This window comes from Tinamus guttatus, unplaced genomic scaffold (assembly GCF_059628265.1).
Source record: "Tinamus guttatus ecotype Peru unplaced genomic scaffold, ASM5962826v1 Tinamus_guttatus_pri_ptg000060l, whole genome shotgun sequence".
Lineage (NCBI taxonomy): Eukaryota > Metazoa > Chordata > Aves > Tinamiformes > Tinamidae > Tinamus > Tinamus guttatus.
The window spans coordinates 6240028-6264070 of NW_028288594.1; the positions used below are offsets into that span (position 1 = coordinate 6240028).

General features: G+C 42.2%; 1 protein-coding gene and 1 pseudogene across 2 annotated transcripts; both read left to right on the forward strand.

Moving 5' to 3' along the window:
- Window positions 1-2865: 2865 nt before the first annotated feature.
- LOC148595783 (U2 spliceosomal RNA) lies at window positions 2866-3046 on the forward strand (annotated as a pseudogene).
- A 5240-nt stretch (window positions 3047-8286) lies between these two features.
- PECR (peroxisomal trans-2-enoyl-CoA reductase) lies at window positions 8287-21698 on the forward strand. 2 transcript variants are annotated; one of them, XR_015913073.1, is made up of 8 exons: window positions 8287-8402; window positions 11262-11395; window positions 15805-15970; window positions 16606-16687; window positions 18846-18942; window positions 20651-20742; window positions 21349-21460; window positions 21578-21698. XR_015913073.1 is itself a non-coding variant. In XM_010215305.2 (8 exons), exons 1-8 carry the CDS (start codon window positions 8288-8290, stop codon window positions 21664-21666), a joined length of 906 nt encoding a protein of 301 aa, XP_010213607.2. In that variant the 5' UTR covers window position 8287; the 3' UTR covers window positions 21667-21698. The 2 variants fall into 2 exon arrangements, 1 of the variants encoding a protein (XP_010213607.2); XM_010215305.2 differs by having other exon boundaries at window positions 20651-20761.
- The last annotated feature ends 2345 nt before the right edge of the window (window positions 21699-24043 follow it).

The window sequence follows — 24043 nt, forward strand, 5'->3', positions numbered from 1 at the left end:
TGCTGAGAAAGTCTGGAGAGCTCTGGCAGCCCTGCTCCACACAGCTGTTTCCATGTGTGTGGTGAGACCTGCACTCCTCTAAAAGCTCTCTTTAAAACCCAGCTGTGACCACAAAGCCCGGCAATGGTCGGGCATCTAATATCAGCAATGAACGTCTCCTGCATGGGAGCACAGAGGCAGACAGGAATCTAATCATTGTCCATGGGAGGGAAAGAAAGGAAATGGTCAAATTTCTGAGATAGCGGGGAACAATTATTAGCCAAACAGTTTTTTATTAATCTCCGTGTGAAAACAGATGGGAAACCCTGGGGAGGTGGCTCTGCAAAAACATTCTGCACAGGAATTTTTAGAAGCACAGTCTTCTGTTACTGTGCAGGAAAGCTGCTGCTGCTTATGCTTCCCATGGCAGCATTAGTCTCTGACACACAAAACAGGAGTCTCAAAGTTCAGTCTTGCACCATTTAGGTCAAAAGAGGTTTCTCCACTGGTTTTCATAGTTTGATCATGCTGCCAACACAAGACAAATTAGCCATTTGCATGCAGAGAGGCAGGAAGAAACTTCCAGTAAGCTAATAAAACCCTTGATCTTAAATCCCTGCTACAGCACAAGTAACCTTTTTATGACTGTTCAGAACAGACATGAGGGGAAAAAATGCAGACTGTAAGCAGTGAGGAGCATCAATTTTTATTTTTATAGTCATAAATTGTACACCATGTAAGAAGTCTGGCACTGCGTCTTCACTCACATCATGCAGGGGTTATCTGCAGAAAGAAAAAAACAACCTGTTTTATAAGCACTGTGGGTTACCCACGCTGGGGAAGACGCAAGGAAAGTCTACCCCAGAGATCCATCTCAGGGACTCCCCAGTCACTGCTCCTTTTACCCTGGGCCCCTCTGACTCACCCTCCCCTTTCCAACCCCTAATATTTTTAAAGGAGTTGTCTGCTGGCAGCTTGTGCGCATGAAAAAGGGGTATCAGATACCTCCAGCTGTCTGGAAGGGATCTGTCCATCAGCTTCAATCACATTATGGCAGAATAAAATGGTCCAAAGCAGGACAGGCTGCCCCAGATTCTATACAAATGTGTGGCAAGACCTACACAAAAAACAAACTTAATTCAGATCTTGTGGTGGGAGAGGGCCAAAGACGAAGCCTTCCTAAAGAGGTAGGCCAGCCTTGAATGTATTTCAAATACCAAAATGACTCCGCACAATCTTTCATACATTCATCCTCACCACACCCCGCAGAAGCAGAGAAGCACTACTGTTCTCTCTTAATTTCACAGCGAAATAGCTTAAACTATTTTACATAGTAGTTTGAACTTAGCAAAGATGAAAGGCTGTGATGAATGAGATGCCGTAAGAGAAGGTGAGCACACCCTTCCCTAGCAGCACTGGGGTCTCTGCAGCTTGTGGTGAACTTGCAGGGAGATACCTGCTGAAAATAATCATTTGCATTTCAACAGAAAAGAAAAAGCTACTTTCAGCCACATAATTCCATGATCAGGTTCACCATGCTGCTACCAGTAAAGACAGATGAATGGCTAAAGAAGAGGGAAGAACAACTCCTTACGGGCAGTGATCCATAGAGAGGCTGGATTAAGTGTCCATTTAACTACAGGATGAGGCACGAGGAGAAACACCTGCCTCCTGCCTCCCAGCAGGCAGGGAAAAGCAGGCAGCTAAGCACACTGATCACGTCTGTCTTGCCCTCCCTGCCTGGCACGGGCTCCAAGACACTTATTCCCTGGAGAGAGAGGGAGGGAGGGAGAGAGGAAAACTGGCCGTGCTCTGGCTACGCATTTGAGCAGCACCTGGCCCCATGCAGGCCTGCTGGCAGCACGAGGCGGCCTGCAGGGCCTGCTGGAGCGGAGAGCACAGCGAGGTGCCACCGACGGCTTCAGGTGTATGTGCTGTAATGGCGCCTCCCCACACCTTCCCCTTGGGAGCAGAGGGGTCTGGCGCCAAGCCAGAGAGAAGGGAAGAGCGGGTAAGTGACACAGTCTCTGCAGGGAGGCACCGACAGGCCCAAAGTTGCCCGTTCTGATTCTTCTGGACCCAGCCAGCCTGTGTCGGCCAGGGCAGTTCACCCCACTGGGGCTGCAGGAGCACCAGGCTGTGACGTGAGGGCTTCTCGGGTCACGCCGAGCGGCTGGGCCTGCTGCTCTTGTCTTCCCTTATGCAAGAGACCTGATTGCCTGCTAAGGATACTCTACAGGTACAGCCAAAACTAACAGGCAAAGAAGTGGTGATGAGGAGCTTTCCAGAGAACCACTAAATTGTTTCTGGATGACATTTTCAAAGAGTTTTCCTAAAAGCCAAAGGCATTTTACAGTGTCTGTTTTATGAATCAGTTCTTTTATTTCCTCTGCTGTTCCATATCTTTCCCAAATGTCACAGGATAATAACTGCTGTGCAGATCAGCAATAGTGAAGTCTGGAAAATAGCATACAAGAGTAGCTGTGCATTTTTATTTTATATTAAACAAAACGCCTAGTCATTTTACTTGCATAGCAACTAATTCAAAACCCCCAGACATGCTGCTCTACCTTTTTTTAGAGCAAAAAAAAGGGATCTCTCCCTTGCCCCCACACTTCTTTGTCCAGACTGGTAAAAGAGAAATACATTCAGACAAAGGAGTCAAAGCATCCACAGACAGGAGCTCCGTTTCCTTACATGTATTATATTATGCCAAAGATTGCAATGGATGGTACATGTACATGAGCCTCCAAAGAGAACCAAGGCTTTACAGGAAGAATGAATTAGAAATGGAGGATGGTTTGAAATTCTCAAAGCAATCCCAGTAGTTTAGATCTACATCTTGATGAAATTTAGCAAATGTGCTTCAATCTTCCAGGAAAATAAACAACATCCTGTCTTAAGGCTGCAATCAGGTGTGGCATCTGTTCTTAGTGGTGTGATACCTGAAATATCCTTCATGTGAGGATGTTGTATTAAATAGGATTTGAGATGCACTAGGAGCTTGTTCCACACATCAAACTGATGTTTTAACTTTTTAACTTCAGAAATGGGGGGTCAAACTCCCCCACCAAAATAAAAAAAAGAAATTTAAAAAAGCCATAAGCAGATGCCTAGATGCCTAATTAGATAATTAGGCATACAGTAAACTGTAACAACAGGGCAAGCATGTAGCAGAACATTAATACAAAAGTTTTAAGAGTCTTGCTTCCTTTTGCCACTGTCCCCTCTCCAGACTGCCCGGCACAAACCTTCAACAAAGGCTGTACCTGAACATGCACACAGGTAAGACAGCCGAAGCACATACACAAACAAGACCCGCTGGCGAGTTCCTCTGCCCAAAGCTTGTGGAGCCTTGAAGCAGAAGCGGTGGATGTGAAGACTCCCTGCTAACACAAGGCAGCACAGCCTTAGCCAGCCTGAGATCTGCCTGGCAGGTGGTTATTTCAGCCAAGGATTGCAAAACCTCCATTTCCTTTTCTCGGGAAATCATGTAGTGCTTTTGTCAGGATGTTTTAACACGTGTTGAAATCCTGCTGACCGTAAAGTAACTAAAAACTAGGACCAAATGTTAGCACCTCAGACTCTATTTCCTTCCCATTTCTTACCTAGAAGATCCCTGAATATGCCTGAGTCTCCTCTCTCTTCCTACCTGTTCCATGCAGGTGAGAATTCCAAGCAATGCTTTACTTGGACAGCAGGAGAAATCACACGTAGCTGCAAATTACAGAGCAAAATGTTGTGGCTCCCATACATTCTGATAGAAAACACAACCAGGTCTAAATCCCAATGGGAACACATGAAAAATATCTGAAAAATAGTGACACAAAGCTACATTTTAGAGTCCTTATTTGGGCAGGATATTTAGGGGCTTCATATCTGAGTTTCCTCTGAGTAAGAACAGCAGACTGTGGCCCAGGAACTTCTGGAGAGAGAAACTGAGCACACAGAGAATTGCAAGATTCCCCTGAGAGTGATTTAGGATTGCTTAATGCATTACATAGTAAATATAATCTAAGATGTTTAGATGGTATCTCTAACTGCAGGCATTAGTTGGCTCAGGGGACTCTCAGTTGGATACAAGTGCAGATAGAGGTCCCTGATGCCAGGGTATTAAAAAATATGGCACTTTCAATTGCAGACAAGTTAATGCTTCAATATCATTAATATGGTATCAGTGAGATGTGTGATTATTTGGAAAACCTGCCAAATACCAACTGTTTAATACCATTCTACATCTCATGAGACTACAAACTCCATTTTTGAGTGTGGTATCAGTTTTTGGTGTATCTTGTCTTTTTGTAATTGCAGAATGAAATTCCTAGGAATAATGATGAAAAGTTCTAAAATCCTGATTCCTAGTTAGGTTGAAATCCCCTGAAATATCACTGAGAGTAAAGAATCTTCCTAGAGGAGAAGTACCTGAAAAGCTCAATTGGCCAGAGAATCTAACCATCAGATGAGGCACATCGGGAGGCATCATCTGATAAGGAACCCAGAAGTCCTGGAACAGAAGGGTTCCCACTTGCCAGCAAGAGATAGTGGAAGAAAAAGAGCCACAGAGGATAATACAGACAGAAGGAAAAAGCGCTAGAGAAAGTACTAGTATTATGAAGAGGCTTCTTGCCCAGTCCCACAGAGACATGTAAGGAACCACAAATTCATACAGCTTCTTGATCAACTCTGGCTCAATTCAAGTATTTCTAGTGATAAGTAAAGAAAAGGGTGACTGCTGTCACACTTTGTGCAATCTTGGTGTCTCAGAAGAGGAGAGAGAAACCTGGAGCATCCAAGAATGCAGAGGCAGCTGGACTGCAAGCCTTACTCCTCTGCGGACCAACTAACATAAACCCCAAGCTGGACCAACTAACATAAACCCCAAGCTGAAAGTCTTCCATATCCTGGCACTGAGATGCTTTTCCTCAAATCTCGTCAACTTCCTCATTTTAAGGCTGCTGGTCTCAGAGATACCTCTCCTCAGTTGGATCCCACTGAGCTTCCTTTTCTGATCAGAGCAATCTGTTTTCTCACAACACGTTGGTATTAAATAATCCTGAGACCTCCCTGCTTTGCCAGGATGGATACAGGGCCATGAGGGGAGACAAGCGGGGGGAATGCACAAGCCTCCCTCAAGGACAAGAGGCTACAAGGGAGATTCAGTCAGCATATATTGGTAGCAGGATTTTTAAAGCATGGCAAACTACTGGAATAGCAGATGTCAGCAAGTGAATAGCTGAACCATTGGCTGGCAAAGTACAAAATCGGCTTTTGACAAAAGTAGCTTTTTCTGAAAATGCGGCATTTTTTTTTCATCTCCAAAAATTTAACTAGTTCATTCAACGCCAAGACACAAATTAGGAGCTGAAAAACCATTAAAGCTACTTTTTCCCTCTCCAATCTATAGATAAAATGGTATATACTAAAGAATAGCACATGCTAATCTCAGTTTTTGAAGGAGCTGACACCCGGTGAGGGCAGTAGGAGGAGAAAAACCTACTGATTAATTCTTTTGTTAAATAAGGCATTTTGAGTTTTGAATGATAAATGTTTAATTTTTTTTCCTTCATGTATCTGTCACTTTAAGATGGCTTTAACTTCAAAAAATGTAAATGAAGACTCTGAGGCTTTAAATGCAGATTTATTTTCTTCCAAATGCAAGCTGACATGTACTGCAAGTAAAACAAAAACAGAAGCCCCCCACCCCAACTCCCCCAAAACAGCTGCTGTCTAACCAGGACTCTTTCATAACACATAAAATGAAGAATCGAGACATTACATTTACAAAATAGCATAAAAACATAGAGAAAGAGCCCTCCTTAACTGAATTTGTGCCATGGCTATACGTAGTGACACACCAAAATGTTTTAACCAATAAAGGAAAATGAACATTCCTTTGGGAATAAGAAAGCATAAATGCAAGAGAAGATTAAAATTGATTTCAGTTAATAAGTTTTTCTTCTTTACAGCTTAAATTATTTTGAATTTCAACCTCTGGAGTAAAATCAGTTCAATCCAAGATTTCTTGAACCAAGATTCTGAATCTTTGGTGCAAAGACCATCCACATGACAGTCACTAGAAGCCACCGCCTTGCTGAAAATACCCATGAAAGCCGGTTTGCTCTGTTCAGTTCTGAGTGGATGGGTTTGGTACCACCAGGACCATCCTCCACTTAATGCCAAGGAATGGATGTCTCCTTTTCTTGCCTCCTTGCTCACCAGTCCCTATGCCCTCTCCCACATCACTCACAGAACCTTGTATCTAAAGTGTCAAGTCTGCAATTCATGGCACTGCAGTGGTTGTTGATAAATTCTAAACCTTCAGTAAAAACAAGTAACTAATCTCTACAGGGAAGCAAAATCCTTGGCAGTGCTCTCTAGAAAGAGCCCTGAAATCTAAGAAGCAGGTAATAAGCACAGACCAGCACTCTGGGTTTTCCTTGGTGGCCTGTGGCTCTGTGGGGATGGTGGGCAGGCCAGGGCACGGAGATCTAGCTCACTGGCACAGATGAATGTTTCTCCCTGGGATTAATTAAAGATCTCTCTGATACAGCCTGTCTAAGATATGTAGGACAACCCGAGGTAATTAATGGGGATCTGCAGAGTCTCCAGATTGTAGAAGATGAAGAAAAATCTTACCGTGTCACCCTAGTGTTCCACACTTTGCCCCCAGAAAATTAAGCAGCACTCTAAAATATCTAAGTACCCTGCAAACATCAGCTCATCTGGAAGGCAACCCTGCCCAGCAGGGATCACACACAGGTCTAGGTCACCACACAGAAGTCTTTTTCTGTCTTGTCACTGTTTGCTGAACAGGTCTGGATGGGCAACTTCTCTGTACCTTCCCGTCCCCACATCTAACACCACGTGTGATGCACCAAAATTGAGAAGAAAGAATTTTCTTTGATTTAAAGCCTTAAACCTCATAACATGTTTCAGAGAAAATAAGTATTTTCCTATTTTACAAATGAGAAAAACAAAGCGGCCTCTATGACCTTCCCACTTCACATGTGTACGTATCTTTTTTCATCACTATCTTCACACGTTAGCCACCTACACTAAGAGAAAAATAGCAACCAAAGTGATAGATAGGCTTCCAAACATCTCTTCTATCGGATGGACAGAGGAGATGCTCAGAAAGATGTTCAACACGGACACACTCCTGGACACGTCAAAGCTGGTTAAGATCATCTGCGATGGACAAAGAGGATCCGTCACTTACGTTACTGGAGGGCAGAAGTGAAAGCAATGTCGGGTGTCCTCCGTACCAGCCGAATAATCAATACGGGGTTTACTGGGGGCAATCTTGAATTAAAAACAACATAAACGAATTGTAACAGAAAAAAATGGCCATGTTAAGGACGCGTTAACTGCTGTTGAAAATGGGACCATCTGAGCCTCTATAGCATCTTCCCAACAAAGTCCATTTCTGAAGAGCAGGTTTTTCCATCTGCAAAACGGGGCATAAGTTCCCGCTAGGTGAATGCCGGCAGCTTTCTCTGAAATTTATGAAGACACGCGCGTTTACAGCATGGCACCTCCCTGGGAGGGGGCTCCATCCCCCTGCTCCCGAGGGCTGCCCTTCCTCGTGTCTGGAAGATGACCTGGGACAGCACCTGGAAACACGGGCGGCTGAGACAGGCAGCCCTCCTGGCAATAAAGAGCTGGTTTAAAGCAAAGGAAACTATAGGGGGGGGGGGGGTGTGGTGGGGGTGTCTGAGCAGATCTCGGCAGGTTTTGTTAAAATGATGCAGCAGGTACTGAGGTACCGTGAGTCACCAGGCTGCTATTTTAAGCGCATGTGAGAATGTGAACGCGGGCAGGGATTTCTCCGCGGTGCAGAATGTGCAGCCTCCGCTCTTTCTATTAAATAAATAAATAAATAAATGGAGAAGCAGACAAAAAGGAGGACGCCCCGAACGAGGGAGCACCGGGCTCGCTGCAGCCGCGGGACGCGCCCTCTCCTCGCCCCTCCGCGCCGCTGCCCGCGATGCTCCCCGCGCCGCCCGCGGCCACCCCCGCGGGACCCCGCGGCTCTTACCTCGCAGGGCGCGCAGCGGAGAGCGCTGCCGAGCAGCGCCGAGCCGAACTGAGCCGAGCCGAGCCGAGCCGTGCCGTGCCGCGCCGAGTCGAGCCGAGCCGAGCCAAGCCGAGCCGCGCCGAGCCAAGCCGAGCCGCGCCGAGCCGAACCGCGCCGAGTCGAGCCGAGCCCCGGTGGCGATCACGGCCGCCGTGGCCGGCGCTGCTCCGCGCTCCGTTCCGGCGGGGCGGGCGGGGCGGCGCGTCACGTGGCGGCGGCGGCGCGGGGAAGATGGCGGCGCCGCAGCGGCTGCTGGCGGCCGGGCTGTTCCGCGGGCGCGTGGCCATCGTCACGGGCGGCGGCACCGGCATCGGCAGGGCCATCGCCGCCGACCTGCTGGCGCTCGGTGGGCGCGGGGGAGCCGCGGGGCCGGGGACAGCGGAGCCGGGAGGACGGGGCGTGCGTGGGGGCACGTGGGGTCCTGGGCAGCGCGGCTCCCGCTGAGCGGCGTTGCGGTGGCCCCGTGTCCCCCCGCCGGAGCCAGCGGCACCAGGGGGCAGTGCGGGGTGTGCGCTGAGTCCCGAGGGTGCAGGTGTGCAACACGGTGCCCTGTGTTAATGTAACGTTCCGGGTGGCAATACGTTTGCTCAGTCTAAAATTATTTTTCATCCCGCTTAACTGCACAGTTTTCTGATGCTGTTTCCCTGAGGCCGTCTGAAGCAGCAGGCTTTGAACTGTTTCCTGCGTGTTAACCTTGGAGAAAGGGTGCTTGGTACTAAAAGTTGTGACAGAAATGCTTTGACGTTAAAGCACTCCTGTAGCAGGTGACCTTGTGGGCTCTCTTTGCTAATTGCTATTCTTAATCAGCCCTTAACTTGGGAGTGAAAAGCAGCCTTGGAAATCTCTGACCAATCTGCCTTGCAGCACCTTTCCTGCAGCTTGCAGAGTAGATGCTAGGGAGCGTGGGCATCCTGGCTGATTCTCTGTAACGTCCATGGTCATGTCCGCGTCCATGTCCAGGGTGGCCACCGTGTGCCTCGCTGCGCGAGCTCCTGGCCCAGCGCGCCCCTCGCCAGCCCCGGCGTCACGCAGGGCTCGCAGGGCTGCCGCCCCGTCCAGCTCACCTGCTTCCCGCTCGCTCCGTGCGGCAAAGCAAGGGCTGCTCTCTGGGGAACCAAGGGCTTGCGTTAAAGGAGAGGCACCTTGGAAAGGTTCTCAAGGGTTCTCATGCTTTTGCTTGGCGAGGTAACCCAGTTATGTTAAAATTGCACTTAGCTGTGTTATTTTGCTCAAGTAAAATACAAGTAGGAGAATTCTTTTTTTTTCATAACATCCTAGATAGAAAGTACTTCTAAAAATCTCTACAAAGGGTGTGATAAAATGAAGAAAGAGACTATATCTTAAATCTTTGCGAAGTCACCTTCTCTAAAGTAGATGTTGTGCCTGCAGACTTACTGGCTCCTCCTGACAAGAAGACGCCCTGGCATCGTTTCCGTATGCACCTTGCACCTTTTGCAAGGAGCTCTGGTTGCAACACCTTTAGGAGTGGCCCCAAATAATGCCAGTTGTGGCAAAATTCACTTGCTTTCCTGGCTGGTCTCTCCTTTGTGAGAAAATAAGGACTAAGTAGCATCAGTTTGTGCAGTAGGCACCGAGCCTGCTTCAGTGAGCTAGAATCTCCTGCCTCCCAAATTCGCCTGTTTAATGAAAGCAGAGTCTTCTACAGGCCTTACTCTGTGTCAGTGCATGTATTAATAGGCACTTTTCCTGATACAGAATCCCAGAATGGCTGAGGTTGGAAGGGACCTCTAGAGATCATCTAGTCCAACTCCCTGCTCCAGCAGGGACACCCAGAGCACAGGGTGGCATCCAGATGGGTTTGAAGATCTCCAGAGAAGGAGGCTCCACAGCCTCTCTGGGCAGCCTGTTCCAAGCGAATATCACTATGTTACTGTGAATTAGTAATTCTCGTTAATCAGTGATTGTGTGTGTGCTGTTGTATGAACTTTACCCCAGATCACTCAGGCTGTGGTGTAAGCAACTGGCATTCTTAACTTAAAAAGTTAACATCTGTACGTGTGCCATTTTAGAGTGGTCGCTGGCTGAAGATGAAGCAGACATTCCTAGGCATATATAGGTGCAATATTTTCTGGAATAAATTTACCTTCTCTTTTGAGTCTTATGTATGCTTTCACAAGACGACATGAGTCGATTGAACAGCTTGCTATTGCTTCTTACTCGTACTGGTTATTTTGCATTAGTTTTGGTGTTTGTTTGATCACATAGGAGGCTGAATTCCACCCAGTGAAATAGCAGCAGAAAAAAAAAGGCAAAGGCAAAAGATTCTTTTTTTTTTTTTCCTTTGGCTCTTCTAGTGTGTTCAATTAGTTTATGTTTAAACTGATGAGCACTGAGCTGCTCATCAGCTCAGTATGAGGTGATGTATGAGGTATGAGGAAGGAATGCCTTATGCTGGGATGCCAAGATAATAAAATGAAGAAGGGGAAGCAAGATGTCCCTCCCTAGTAGGCAGTGGCAACCTGTTAATTTGCACATCCATGATTTGAAGTAGCCTTTGAAATAGGCATTTGAAATGCCTGGTGGATTTGCCCAGGAATTACTTTGGTGTGGTGTGTTTCAGTCAATGAAGAAGTAATGGTTGAAGAAGCACGTGGACATGGCATGGGGAAGTGCCTGTGCCTGATCGTGTTTTGCAGATATGAGTTCACCTCCTGAGGCTGCCATCCTGTCCTCCAGACTGCGTAGGGTTAAAGAGAAGAGCATTGCATTTGCTCACCACTAGTCAGAATTACAGCCTGAGTTACAGTAAGCTTGTCTTGTAAGCTTATTTCTGTGGTTTGAGGAGCAAGTGCTTTTTGCAACCAAGATCTGATAAAACATCTTTAAATCACATAATTGATAAGTGTGGCAACCTTGGGCCGAGGCAGCAAAAGCTGTGTCTGAAAGCCACTTTGCTGACTCTGCAGCTCGCAGGCAGACTCTTCCCTCCTGCAGGAAGGAGAAAGAACCTTGTAGATTTTTTTTTTTAGTTGCTCTTCTCCTGGCACAGAGGGATCTAGTTGCTAAGAAGCTCCTGACAGAAGTAATTTTTCTCTCTCTTGCAAGCACTTCATCACTCTATCTTCCAGGCAGCAACTAATATACACACATCCTGCAAGATAGCTCCATGATGTTATTAAAAACTTAGTGTAACTGTAATGTTGAATATCCATTAGCTAAGGGTTTTTTCATTTTGTTTCAACAGGTTGCAATGTTGTTATTGCCTCTCGCAAATTTGACCGATTAAAAGCCACAGCAGAAGAACTGAATAATGAATTTGCTTCCATGGGTCCTGCCAAAGTGACTCCTATACAGTGCAACATCCGCAAAGAAGAGGAGGTAAACACAAGCGCTCTTGTTCTGGGGCTTAACATGTCAAAATATACAGTGAATACAAATTCTCTGGTCTGCGGAAGTCTGCCCTTCTCGGGAGTGTTTTAGATCAGGAGGCAGGTGCAGTGGAGCACTCCTAAGTGGATCCAGGTAAGGTTAAGATGTACTTCTAAGGGGAAAACCATTTGTTAGCCACCTAAGCAAAAAAGTATTTATCACTGAAATGGGTATGGCTGGTCATAAAGTATTAATGACAACTGCTAGGAGAAATAGTACTTAGTGCTGGTATGTTCTAGGGCTGAGCCCGAGCCCTTTGTATGGTTCTGTGTGAAATCGTAGCACAGAACCTCATGATTGTGACTTGACACAATTTAAGTTACTTATTGAGATGTATCCTGCACTGTCACTTTTGTTTGTATTACAGAAAAAATAGAGACTTTTTTTTTAGCCATCTTTTAACTGTTGTTTACAACTTGAGGTGTGCAAGACTGTTGCTTTCAGTCCTTAGGAAGGTCTTCACCTTATTGAGAGGTTTCCGCCTTCTTTTCCTTCCTTAAATTGCAAGTACTTGGTCCACATTCTTCAGAAGTGTGCATTTATCTTTCTGTATTCTGTAACCTCTTAATTAAACAGTTAAAATGCAGTGTCAGGTTGGACTTTTAAGTTACTCAGTATTACTAGGAAACATTCCACTGTTCATTGCTTGCTACCTTTTTCTTAAGTTTTCAAAGGCTATTAAAATCTAAAAACTTAGCGGAACATCAGTGACCTTCAGGAGCTGTGAACTCAAATCCTATCTTAATTTACTACCATAAAGCAAACAAAAATAAAACTCTTCCCTTGCAGAACAGCTCATAACATATTTATAGTGACATCCTTAGACTTTTCCTCCTGAAAGAGATGAACCTTGGGGCTGTGCAGTATGTCACTTCACCTACCAGTGAATTTTAGGATTGCATTTACCAGCATCAGCAGTGCAATGTAATAGCTTATGACAGGTGTCAGAGGGCAACTTAAGTGATTAAAGATACATGAAAGAAAAAGGAAAAGAGGTGGAAGAGCCTTCCTTCCTGCCGGTGTTGCACAGTGCTCTAGCATGCCTAGTAACCTCCTGTAGGTGAATCCTATTTTTACATTCATCTAAAAACAAGTTAGTGGGAACTGCAGCGTTCTGTGAAATGGCAGAGGGTTTGGATGGCAAACTACTACTTTCCTTGCCATCTGTTTATTTAAGGTCTCAAGTGCAGATTTGTCAAAACAGCTTTAACATTTGAAAACTTCTAGAGCTTTTTTGGAAGATGAAATTATAGATCTTTGTGAAAGATCTTATAGATGCTTGTTTAAGCATCATTCTATTTTACAGGTAGCCAAACTGATACTCAGAGAAGGTAGATGTCTCTCCTGTTATTCCGTTATTTCCCTAAGAACATAAGTGTTCACAAAACCAATGCTGTCTGTTCCAGATGGCCATCTCCAAGAGCAGATATCATTACTGGTTTGACACAATCTGAGAACTTTGTTCTTTAACTCTTGTCTTTCTCGCTTCATCCTTTGACATTCTTGAAGATTGTGAAATTCTGGCCAGTTGATACTTTCTAAAAATACTATTTGACCAGGAATAGGTGGAACTCATTTTCAGTTTTTACATTTTTAGTGAAGGTAGTACTTTCTAATGCTTAGGTGCTCAATGTTTGCAAATTGGAGCTAAATAAACTTAATTTAACAGTTGTGATGTTCACTACTAAAAACTGTCAGAATTTTAAGCTCTCTGGCTGGTTTCAATACAGTATGACTGAAGAGTAGTTACCTCAGTAAGGAATATTGTGGTAGAGAACATACCCTACACGTGTTCCCTGTGAGTTTTCATTACATCCTCTCTTTCAGCTCTTATACAGGGTACCAAAGAATGTGTGAGGGTCGAAGAGTCCTTATAAGCATCAACAGTGGAGAAAAAAAAGGGAAGGGCAGAAATATAAGCCTCCTTAGATGTCCAAGCTGATTGATTACAAGATAATAAAGCCCAGGAAGATTCTTGAAATTTAAATAGTGTATCCTTGTTGACAACTCATTTAAACCTTTGGAAGAGTAAATTTTTCCATTAAATAGTGCCAGGCTAATCACCAATAGCGACAAGCCACCTGTTCTCACTGTGCCAGGCCTTTTTTTTACCCCCTCTTCCCTCCGTCACCTGTTCTTCATTTCTCTGAGGGCTCTTACAAATGTCATCCTGGTTTTAATTTTATAATGGGACAAACTTGAGGGGGGAACTTTGAATAGAGAGGTTGTAAGAAAGATGAAAGTGCTTTTCAGAATTGTCAGAAGACTTTTTTTGCATCCTATTCTGAATCTTAAAGTAACTCACCTGCTTTGAAGATGACACACTTTTTTTTTTTTTTGGTGCACTAGTTAGATCTGTGAAATTGAGGCATTAGACGATACATCTCTCCATATAGTGCCTGCGTGGCTGTTCTTTCTGGACTAGGAAGAGCAAAAAGGGTGTACTGAATATTATTGCTGCAGAAGCTTTCTTGTAGATATCATGGGAATAGCTTAATGAATTCAGATTTTAAAGTCTCCTTATCCTCAGAGGCTCTCTTGCTTTCTAGCAAAAGCTTTCTTCTCATTTACTGTGCAAGAAATAATCCTGTTTACTTGATGGAGGATTTTCAACCACTTCCTAAGCTGTCAGACTTATTTCTGTCAAAACCGTCTGCAGCTTATTGTTTTGGGTAGTTTTCCAATGAGCGTTTTGGAAAGGATAGAAATCTTTAAAGACAGAAGAATCTGCTCTCCAAAGAGCTCCTAAGATTGCCTTCTTCTGACCACATCTGAAGTGGTGGTTGTGCATCTCTCCCTTATCTGGGTCTGGAATGAATGCCGCGACCCATGTGCTCCTGAGTGATTAGGAAGCACTAGTCATTTTAATTATTTGAATATTTTCCAGCACTGTCACACATAACATGTTGGATACAAGGAGAGCATGTCAAACTGCTTCTTCTCAGATGCAGGCGTAATGACTGTCTGCGAATGTATACGGGTCTTGTCAAACCAAACTTTCTCCTCAAATTCAAGGGTCTAATACGTTAATTCTGGTGCATCAATGTAAAGATTGCCAAAGCGGAGGAGAGAAATCACACCCGTTTCATACTATGGAAGGAGCTTTTTGTTTAAAAGTTTGGGTATTGGGAAGGGGGAGTATGTATGTGTGCCTTAAATGTTGAGCTACGGGAACCATTCTGTGGGGAAAAGAAAGGCACTTCCTACCTCCAGGCTATATGCCCTGGAGACACCTTTCTTTAACTCGCATCTAGATGAAACAGAAAGGCTTGTACTTCTAGTAGGCTACTGCTCTTCTTGAAATCAAACAAACAAATCGGAATTCTCAGCACAGGATCCCTTTTCCGTACTTCAGCTCCAGTGACAGCTGCTGCTGAAGGGGACCCTGAGGCTAAAACCTACCATTTAGACATCTGACAAACACGATTCCTTGAGAAGTACTTAATAGAGTGATATTTAGCACTGTAACTTGCCTCGGAATTCTCTACTGGTTTTCTTTTCCAGTAAGCTTTACAGCTTAACATAGTCTCTGCTAGTGTATAAATTCTTAATGCCTGTCTCTGTGAAACCTGTAGTGGAAGAGAGTGGCTTGATGGAGCACTGTGGGTAAGAGACTCCTATTGGCTTATTTCAAGAGAATACAGCAGTAGCACAGAGTAAAAATACCTGATATCACTGTGCAGGAATGGTCTCTGAATAGCAAACCTCTGTACTGAGCAGCTTGCCTGTTGAGTTTCCCTAGCATTCATGGGTCACCTTGAGCTCATCTGGACATTTGACCCTTTTCTCTTGGTATGAATACTGTCATTTCAGTTCCTTAATGTTATTAGAAAACTAACAGATTGAGTGAAGAAAAAAATAAATAAATAAATAAACCCCCCCCCCACACACACAAAATAGTAGTTACCTAATATGGATTTCTTCTAATACCTAATGTGAACTCCCCTGCTCTTGTGGGGAATACAGGGAGATTTTCAGTTAGTTTTAAACAGGATCTTTCTCCTACACCACCCCAGCTGTCAGAGCATAGATCTCCCTCTTATTTCAGTGCTGATGGTTTGTGTAGCACTTGCATTATACCAGGAAGATTTATTAAGTAAACAAGGCCAATCCTGCCCAATCCTTTTTGGTTGATTAAACCTGCCACACTGATCTTCCAGCCTAGAAGCTGGTCCTGCTGACCAGCCTCTCTGAAGAGTGGTACTTCCCCTGTAAGTGTGAAAAGGATTTGAGTGAGAAGACCTCATCCAAGAATGAAATGGGGTACATAACTTACTCAGCATGACACAGTAAAAATTATATATATACATATATATATATACATATATATATATATATATATATATATTTAATTCTAGGTGGAAACTTTGGTGAAGTCTACACTTAATCTGCATGGGAAGATTGACTTCCTCGTGAACAACGGAGGGGGCCAGTTCACAAGTCCTGCTGAAGCCATCCGTGCAAAAGGCTGGAACGCTGTCCTAGACACTAATCTGACAGGAACCTTCTACTGCTGCAAAGCAGGTGAGGAGTAAGAATAATGCAGAGGGGTTTTTTAATATTTCTTGTCTCTCTAGTATTTCTGTGAGAGTTTCTCCACTTTGTTTTTCACGTTTTTGTCTGACAGTGTTGCCATGAATCTCATCCTAAGTTACACACTAAACTATATATTTTATTTGTTAATATACACAAACACATGTATCAATATGTACCCATTCAGTGGAGGATTGAGCACCTAGCTAAGGCCAGGTTTGAGGAGTCACTTGGTTTGGATGTTGACTTAAAATTGGTAAGAAAACCACTCAGCTTGTGTGTTTTGTAGTCCCTGTGTGTAGCACAAGAGAAGACTTTTTATCTTAAGGCTGTGGAGTTAAATTTGTTGTCTGGTTCTCAGATAGCATTAGGAAAATGGAGATGAAAGCAGCTGACATAGAGGGAACAAAATTTTGATTTCTGTCCAAGACTTCTTTACAAACATTGAGCCTTACCTGGACTGCACCTTAACAGGTGAGGCTGTGGTGCAAAGATCAGGTGGTTTGTCCAAATCTGCACAACGTGCAGCACAATTCGGGTAAGACTCCAAATTTGGCTTCCAATGGGCAATTTCATGCATATGTATTTCTTCTAATATTTATAGATTATCTTCCCCCTTCATACAGTGTACAATGCCTGGATGCAGAAACATGGAGGAGTCATTGTCAACATTACTGCTGCCGTGCCAAATGGGTTCCCTACAATGGCGTAATAATTTTTTTACATTTTCCTATATTTTCCTTCTAAAAGTTCTAATTGCTTCTAAATGCTTCATTTTCTTCTAGCAAGCTGTTCATTGGGCAACAGCAGAGTATAGATACATAGTGGATATATTAAGAGAGCAGCTTGGCTATCTGTATGGGGATCTCTTATAGATTCAATAGAGACTGTAAGAGTAAATTAAATCTCTGGGTTTTGTCTGCTAGTTTGTAAGAAACTATGAAGCAAAACCTTTGCAGTGAAGCTGTCACTGGAAATGGGCAGTGAGTGGGGAGCGTGTGCATGCAAGTGCAACTTGGGCCTGATTTCTGTGCAAATCCCTTGAGGGTTTGCAGGAACTTGGCGCCTGGTGCTCTGCACTTCTGCTGTCAGTTTGCAGGTCTTGATGGTGTGACTTGAACCTAGGGATAGGAGGAACATTACTAACATGCTGTTGGGTTGTGACTTTGCCCTTCACGTATTGCCTGCTTGGTGGATTTTTGCTTTTCACCTCCCCTTTGTGGCCACCTTTTCTTGCTGTAGACAGTCAATTCCATTTGCTCTGCCTCTTTCTTGCCTGGGAGGAGGCTCATGCCTTCAAACATATTACCATGTGTTTGAAGTTTCTTTTTTGTGGGGGAGGAGGCAAAAATGGTCAAGGCTTTCTGCATGCCAACACAGCATCCTCTCCATATCTATACACTTAGTATATTTGTTCAAATGTAATCATCCTCAAAATGGAGTTGATCAGGAGTCTTTGGCTTGTAAGTTTTTCACCAAAAAGTGTCAATGTATTGAAAGGGAAATAATGTTTAGAAAATTGTTTCAGTTATTTTCTTTGCATAGGAAACATAGAAAAATGATGCATTTTGACAGTTTCTTAATTGGAAAATTCAATTTTTCTTGGAAACCTTTTTTAACTTTTTATTTTTTTCAACAGAAATTAAAAAATCAAAAATTCATTTTGAACAAATATTGTCTTACCTATTTTTGTCTTAATTTGTCCTGAAATTTTTTAAAATGTCCAATTCTTAAGAAACAGCAGCATATTATCTCACTAGCTTATTCTCGGCAGTGCAAGATAAATTTGGGGAGCCACAGGGTGGTGCTGAAGCTACAGTTGCTTTAGTCTCACTGCTGTAGGTAAATCTAGCTGAACTCTCAGTGAGAATAGGTTGGTACACCAAGAAATAAAGAACCCAGTTCTGAATAACAATGGAAATATTTTTTCCCAAGTAACTGTTTTATGCTTTTGTGAATGGGTAGGCAAAATTACTTTCAGACCGAGTTCCTGTAGAAAATGATGCTTGTTTTTCAGAGTGTAGTATAGTGATACAGTATCCTTTCAAAAGTCCAAAAATAAGCTACTACAGTCTTTAATAAATAACAATTTTCAACCAAAAACTACTCAAGTTTGTTTACTCATGTTGTGTCAGGTGGTCATAAATTTCTATCCTAATCATATGAATGTCAGATGTAATCCAGGTTTTCTTATTCCTCAATCAAAAAAAAAAAAATCTTCCCTGGTGCATGTATCATCATGTTTGAAAACTTACTGTCTCTCCTCTATGTGTTTTGTGCTAGACTAAAAAAGCTAAACTTCATGTTCTCTGAATCCCACTGCCTGTTATTCATCTTTGCAGTAATTTTGTCTGCATTTGTTCAAGCATGTGGAGGGTTCCTGTAGCAGCAAGGTGCCTGAGATCCATTTGTTCTCATTTTCCCATCTGTAGCAATTTTTGAACATTGGCTGATTTTAAACACATTTGTCAGAAAAGCTCTTTCAGACCACTGATCTCACAAGATTTTAGTTGCTTTACCTGTGCAGTTTATCTTTCCTAATTTCACACACCTGCAAGTTTCTCTCTGTTTAGTTTTCATTCTGTTAGCCTGCTTCAGCAGTAAAATGTATCAGGCCTCCTCACCACCAGATATACCGGGGGAGAGACGATAGCTAGTAGCAGAAATGACAGGAAATCCCATCATGATTGAGCAGAGCTGTGAAACTGTTGTCAAGCTTGAGAACTAGAAAACCTGTCTGCATCGCTGATGGTTAGTCTAGTAATAGAGCTCCACTGTGATCATCCCAGGGAGACTGCACTAGGACGGAGACTGAGCAGTGTTATCTGAGGGAACAGATGCTTTTTGTGCTTTATTTTCTTGATAGGCATTCAGGAGCTGCAAGAGCTGGAGTGGATAACCTCACGAAGACTTTAGCTTTAGAGTGGGCCCACAGCGGAGTGCGAATCAACAGCGTGGCTCCGGTGAGTGCTGGCCAGTGACAGAGTAACTTTAGCCGTCGTGTACGCTCACGGTTACGACGTCTAGAGCAAAAGGCGTTTAAAATCTAGAGTCTGTACTAGAAAGACCAGCTAGATTTTCATAGCACATGATGTTGCAGATACAGAAGCTTTAGTCCTAGCTTTGAAGGTAGAGATTTCATTTATTGTGGTTTAATCTTTGCTCTTAATCACAGTTTATTTTGCACAATTATTTTGATGACAAAACAAGAGAGCAAAGTTGTCCTGTTATTTCTACCTTCAGAATTTGTGTTATAGCATGGTAAGTGTCAGATTTAATTAACTGGTCCCTATGATGATGATCTTGCTGTCTGTATACTATTCTCTATCCTATCTTGTATCCTCTCCTAAAGCAACTGCTTTACTTTAATTGGAAACGTTTGATGATCATTCAGGTAATGGCTCTGTGCAGGCTCTCCAAGGTCCACCTTATCTTGAGACCCGTCAAATATTAAGATCTATTGACTTGTTTTTCTGTTTGTTCATTTTTTCAATTTATCAAGTCTTGGGGAAATAAGTAATTAGGAGAGCACATTATGTGTGTGCCTTTTTTTTAAGGCATACTAATTGCCTAGTGAATCATTCTAATTATACTTTATAGCATGTGTCAAATTAAACTTCTGACAAGCCAACAGTTCAGTGGTTTGGCTCTTTCAGCACTTGTACAGTGGTTAGTATGTGTCATCTTGCCAGCACTGATGCTACTCTCCCTGGTGCATGATACATAAATTCATATGTTCTGAAAGAACATTTGATAGCTTTGTTACCATGTTGGTGACAAACATCCATATTCTAAGTAGGATGATACTTCATATCTTTCTTTCAACTTGTAGCTTCATCGGGGTTGCAGTAACTATACAAAACACTTACTGCTAAATATGCATAGGGGGATGTGTAGGGACCATGTATGTAGAGATGGACACTCACATGCCAAGCAAATAATGCCTAAAAATGAGTTACTTCCCTAGCTCTCGAAATACATTTGCACACATTTCACAGATATCTTAGAAGAAAAATCTTAACATGTATTTCATGGATGAAATTTTCTTATATGTTTAGAACAACCATCTCGACGCCTACAGGTCAGGATGTAACTGATTTGTGTAACTCTTATCTTCCTGTTGCTGTAGCCTTCTTTGTCCCTCTTGAATCCGAGCTGGACGGTTCAATCATCAGGGCAAGGACAGTCTCCTTCCTTTATTTCCTTAGCAGCCAAGCAGGGAGATCTGAAATCCAGCTGCAGAGTCTGGCTGCTACTGTAACTCTCAGTAAAATTGTTCTGGTGTTCTTAGGAATTGCAAGAGACTCATGAGAACTTTGTCCTTGCTTTTGCAGTTTTCTGCTGTAAACTAGTCGGAAATGCTTGTAATTCTAGAAACAAATTCTGAATTTGTTCTTTGTAGTCTCCGCTTCATAGTTGTTGAAGTGACGGTGGAGAATTGGAATAATGAAAGCAAAACAGGACTTGGAATAATCTGAATAGCTGTTGGACAAGTTACCTTCTTTGATAAATAATGCTATCTAATCCAACTTAAAAACTTGCATTCGAGTGCTGTTTAGACAGTCTAAGCCCACAAAAAATCCCATTAATATTAACTTTACAATTTTGCATGGATCAAAATTTGAAGGTCTGCAATATAACTTAATTTTCACCTGTATTATTTTAATACAGGGAGTAGTATTTTCAGAAACTGCTGTTGCAAACTATGGAGAGCAAGGTACAACAATGTGGTTAAGGAATATCCCAAAGATTCCTGCCAAGAGGTCAGCAGTTCCCGAGGAGGTAATGTCTTTCAGAACATCTGTGATATTTCTACTTCTGTTTCTGTTTTGAAGCTACTTTGCTATATGAAGAACGGTAAAAACTTAATTTTGAGCTGTGATGGAGTACTAAGAAAAGAAAGCTTGTAGTAATATGTAGTAATGCCAACTGGGAGGGTTAACAAGTAGCTACTGTAAAAGTGAAAATTTATTTTAGATGTTTCTTACAGCTGTAGTGTTCCATAGTTGACACTAGTTCCTGAAGAGATTAATCTACTGCAGGGAAAATTGGAAAGTATTGAAAATTGATGTGAAAATAGTTTAATTTCAGAGTACTTAACTGTCTTCTACCAAAAATATGTGTCTTTGATAAATGGATCAACTTACATATTTGTTTGGTTTTAGCCACCTGATGCTGAAAAGCTTGCTCTTTTTCAGCTTTTGTTTGATGTCTGTGGCTAGAAACTTAGCTTTAAAATTATTCATGACTTTCATGACTGAGTATCAAATGTTGTTTTCTCTCACCCACATCAGTTCTTACAAGCTATGTCTTAGACACAAATGATTCCCAGCAATTTAAGAATGATTAAAACTCTTGTTCCTTGTCAGATCTCTCCTGCAGTGTGTTTCCTGCTCTCTCCAGCTGCTGCTTACATAACTGGGATAACCGTGGTCGTGGATGGTGGCCAAAGTTTATACAGCAGTAACATAGAAATACCAGGTAAAAATGGGCTACGGAATAGTGTCCTTGAAGTGATTAAAGCTGGGCAATCGGAGGAGACAAAAATAAAATGTCTATTTTTTGCATAAGTGTGTTGTTTTTTTTTGTTCTTCTCAGATCACAACAAATGGCCTCCCCCACCAGAAGGAAGAAATTCAGAAATGCTTAAAAAACTTGTTTCTGGGGAGTTCAAGCCAAAGCTGTAACAGAATGGAGCTTCACCTATCCCCCACGTGGATATTTGCGCTTTTTTGCTTAGTAGCTTTGTAATTCTCAGGAATCTGTGTTTTTTTTTTTTTCCTCATCTGTAACCACATTGAGTGCCTTGATTTTCATTCATTTATGTGTAAAAAATAAAAGGCTGTGCACAATAAATTTTCTTCTATGAAAACACTAAGAAATGCATGATCTTTGCAATGAGGAGTTTCCATGTGAAAATCAGAAATGTTTTAATATATCACTTAAAGATGCTGTATTTGCTATATTTCCTTTAAGACAAATACTCCCAGATTTGCATACTTTTGATCAAAATTTTAAAAATCATGATTTTTTTTGCTTGCTCTAACAAATGAAATCTGTGAATTCATGAAATCGAGTTGCTGTTATAGAAGCAACTTCATTAATACTCTTTTTCGGGATGAATGCAGGAGTCTTTACTAGTTGTTTGTCTCAAAGATGTCTGACTTGTTTAATTAAAATATTAGAATTTACAATGGTACATGTAGTTGCTTTACATCATGAAAATTTGAATGCTCCTTGTGTGCAAGGAGAAGAAGAGTTGGAGCATGAAGCTGAAATTCTTTATATAAGATGTATTCTACTTGTGATATATCCTCTTTTCTTAGTAACTGGGTGCTCATTTCTGTGGTTGTACAGAGATTAAATCAGCTGCTTCTAACCTATTGTGGCGGTATGTTTTGGGTATGCAGCAGGAGAATTCCTGGAAGAAGATGTACCTATTAGGTAGCAAAACTCCAGTAGCCTAAGCCTTTTTATTCAAGTGAAATTACTTGGTTTGTTAAGAGATTATTTCTACATTCTTCATATCTTTCCATAGAAGTTTAAACCTAGTTAAACAGTCTTAAGACTCTTGGAATTTACTTTCGCCTCCTGTTTGGCTAACAGCTTTGATACATGCAGACTGCAGATTTGAAGCAAAACAGAATTTCATAAAACGAAATGACTTTTATTATACCCCAGGGCTGTTCTCTGCAGAAGTTGAACATTAAAAAAAAAGAAAATCATTACATCACACTGTTGCAAATCTCCTCTTTAACTTTGTTGGAGTTTGCATATTTGTAAAGAAGTTTATGCATAAGGATGATGGAATGTATCACTCCAGTCTGTGAAAGGGAACACGAGGAGGGTTGGCTTTCTCCTGTGTGGGGGACGTGCAGTTTTAATGACTAAACTCCTCCCCAAGCAGCAAGAACAAATCCTTCTGCTTGCTCGAGGCACGCTTAGTTGACCTTTTATTCTTCGACTTCTAGGCAAATCAATTGATGTCTTAAGAATATCTAAACTAGATATTATTTGCTTTTTATGGCAAGAAGGTGAAATAACCAGCATGAGTGGAATCATAATGTAGTGTGGCTTAGTGCAGTAATATATTCAAAATACTCTGGGGGTAAGTATGGTGTAAGAATATAGAAAATGTATCCTTGAAAGGAGAAGGGAAAACATTAAAGTGTTCTCTCCATTCCCTGAAGTCATTATTTAGTAATAATACTGATGTGTCCTGTGTGCTGAGGCTTACTGTGAATATTAAAATATACATCACATTATATTAGATATTACGATGGTAATGGCCTTGCTGTAATGGTTTTACAATGGGATCAGCTTTTTTTTTTTTTTTTCAATCTATCACCAGGAGGAAATGCTTAATTCTCAGAACTGAGGCCTTATTTTGTTCCTCCCCTTTTTGCTCTGTCTGTCTGCAATGCACTTGAAATAATTTTTTGAAGTTTTGCAGCACCTCATAAAGAACAGGTGGTGTCTCAGATGCCAGCATGAATGCTTTAGTTTTTGGTGGTTAGTATTGCAGATAAAATCAGCTTTAGCAAATCTCTTCCTATGTAGTTGTAACAGCCCATGAGTGAAGGGCACTGAAAGGTTAAAAAAAAATGGATGTGGTAACAAAAACATTCTTGAGGTGTAAACTTGGGTAGCTGAAGTTCAGGGAAAGCTCATTTTAATTAATTAGTTTATTTTACAGAGGACATAAATGCAACTACAGAAAATGACAGAGGAAAGTTAGAAAGCATCAAGGAGGCTTTATTGATCAAACACACTGAAACTTATACGTTTCCTGTGCTGTATAGTTGAAATGAGTAAAAAGGCAGAACCGTTGAAATGACAGTTGCACTTGCCATTCTCTTAGAAATCTCCCTAAGTTGCTTTAATGTTCGCCTCTGTCTAAAGCTTTATTTTTTTGCCTACCTATTAATAGATATTTATGGCTGATAAAAGGATGCTTATCAACTACTGCTGTGCTACAGTGGATAGTGTACATCTGAATATGCATCGTAGAACTTAACAGTTACAAAATCAAAGTGGTTCCATGAAGGGGAATTTTTATAAACT

What these genes read in the sequence shown, in the direction of transcription:
- PECR (XM_010215305.2), top strand. Translation starts at nt 8,288, where the DNA reads ATGGCGGCGCCGCAGCGGCTGCTGGCGGCCGGGCTGTTCCGCGGGCGC. An exon ending in CTTCTACTGCTGCAAAGCAG is followed by an intron (nt 15,971 to 16,605) that starts GTGAGGAGTAAG and finishes CCCTTCATACAG; the next exon opens with TGTACAATGCCTGGATGCAG. An exon ending in AATGGGTTCCCTACAATGGC is followed by an intron (nt 16,688 to 18,845) that starts GTAATAATTTTT and finishes TTTTCTTGATAG; the next exon opens with GCATTCAGGAGCTGCAAGAG.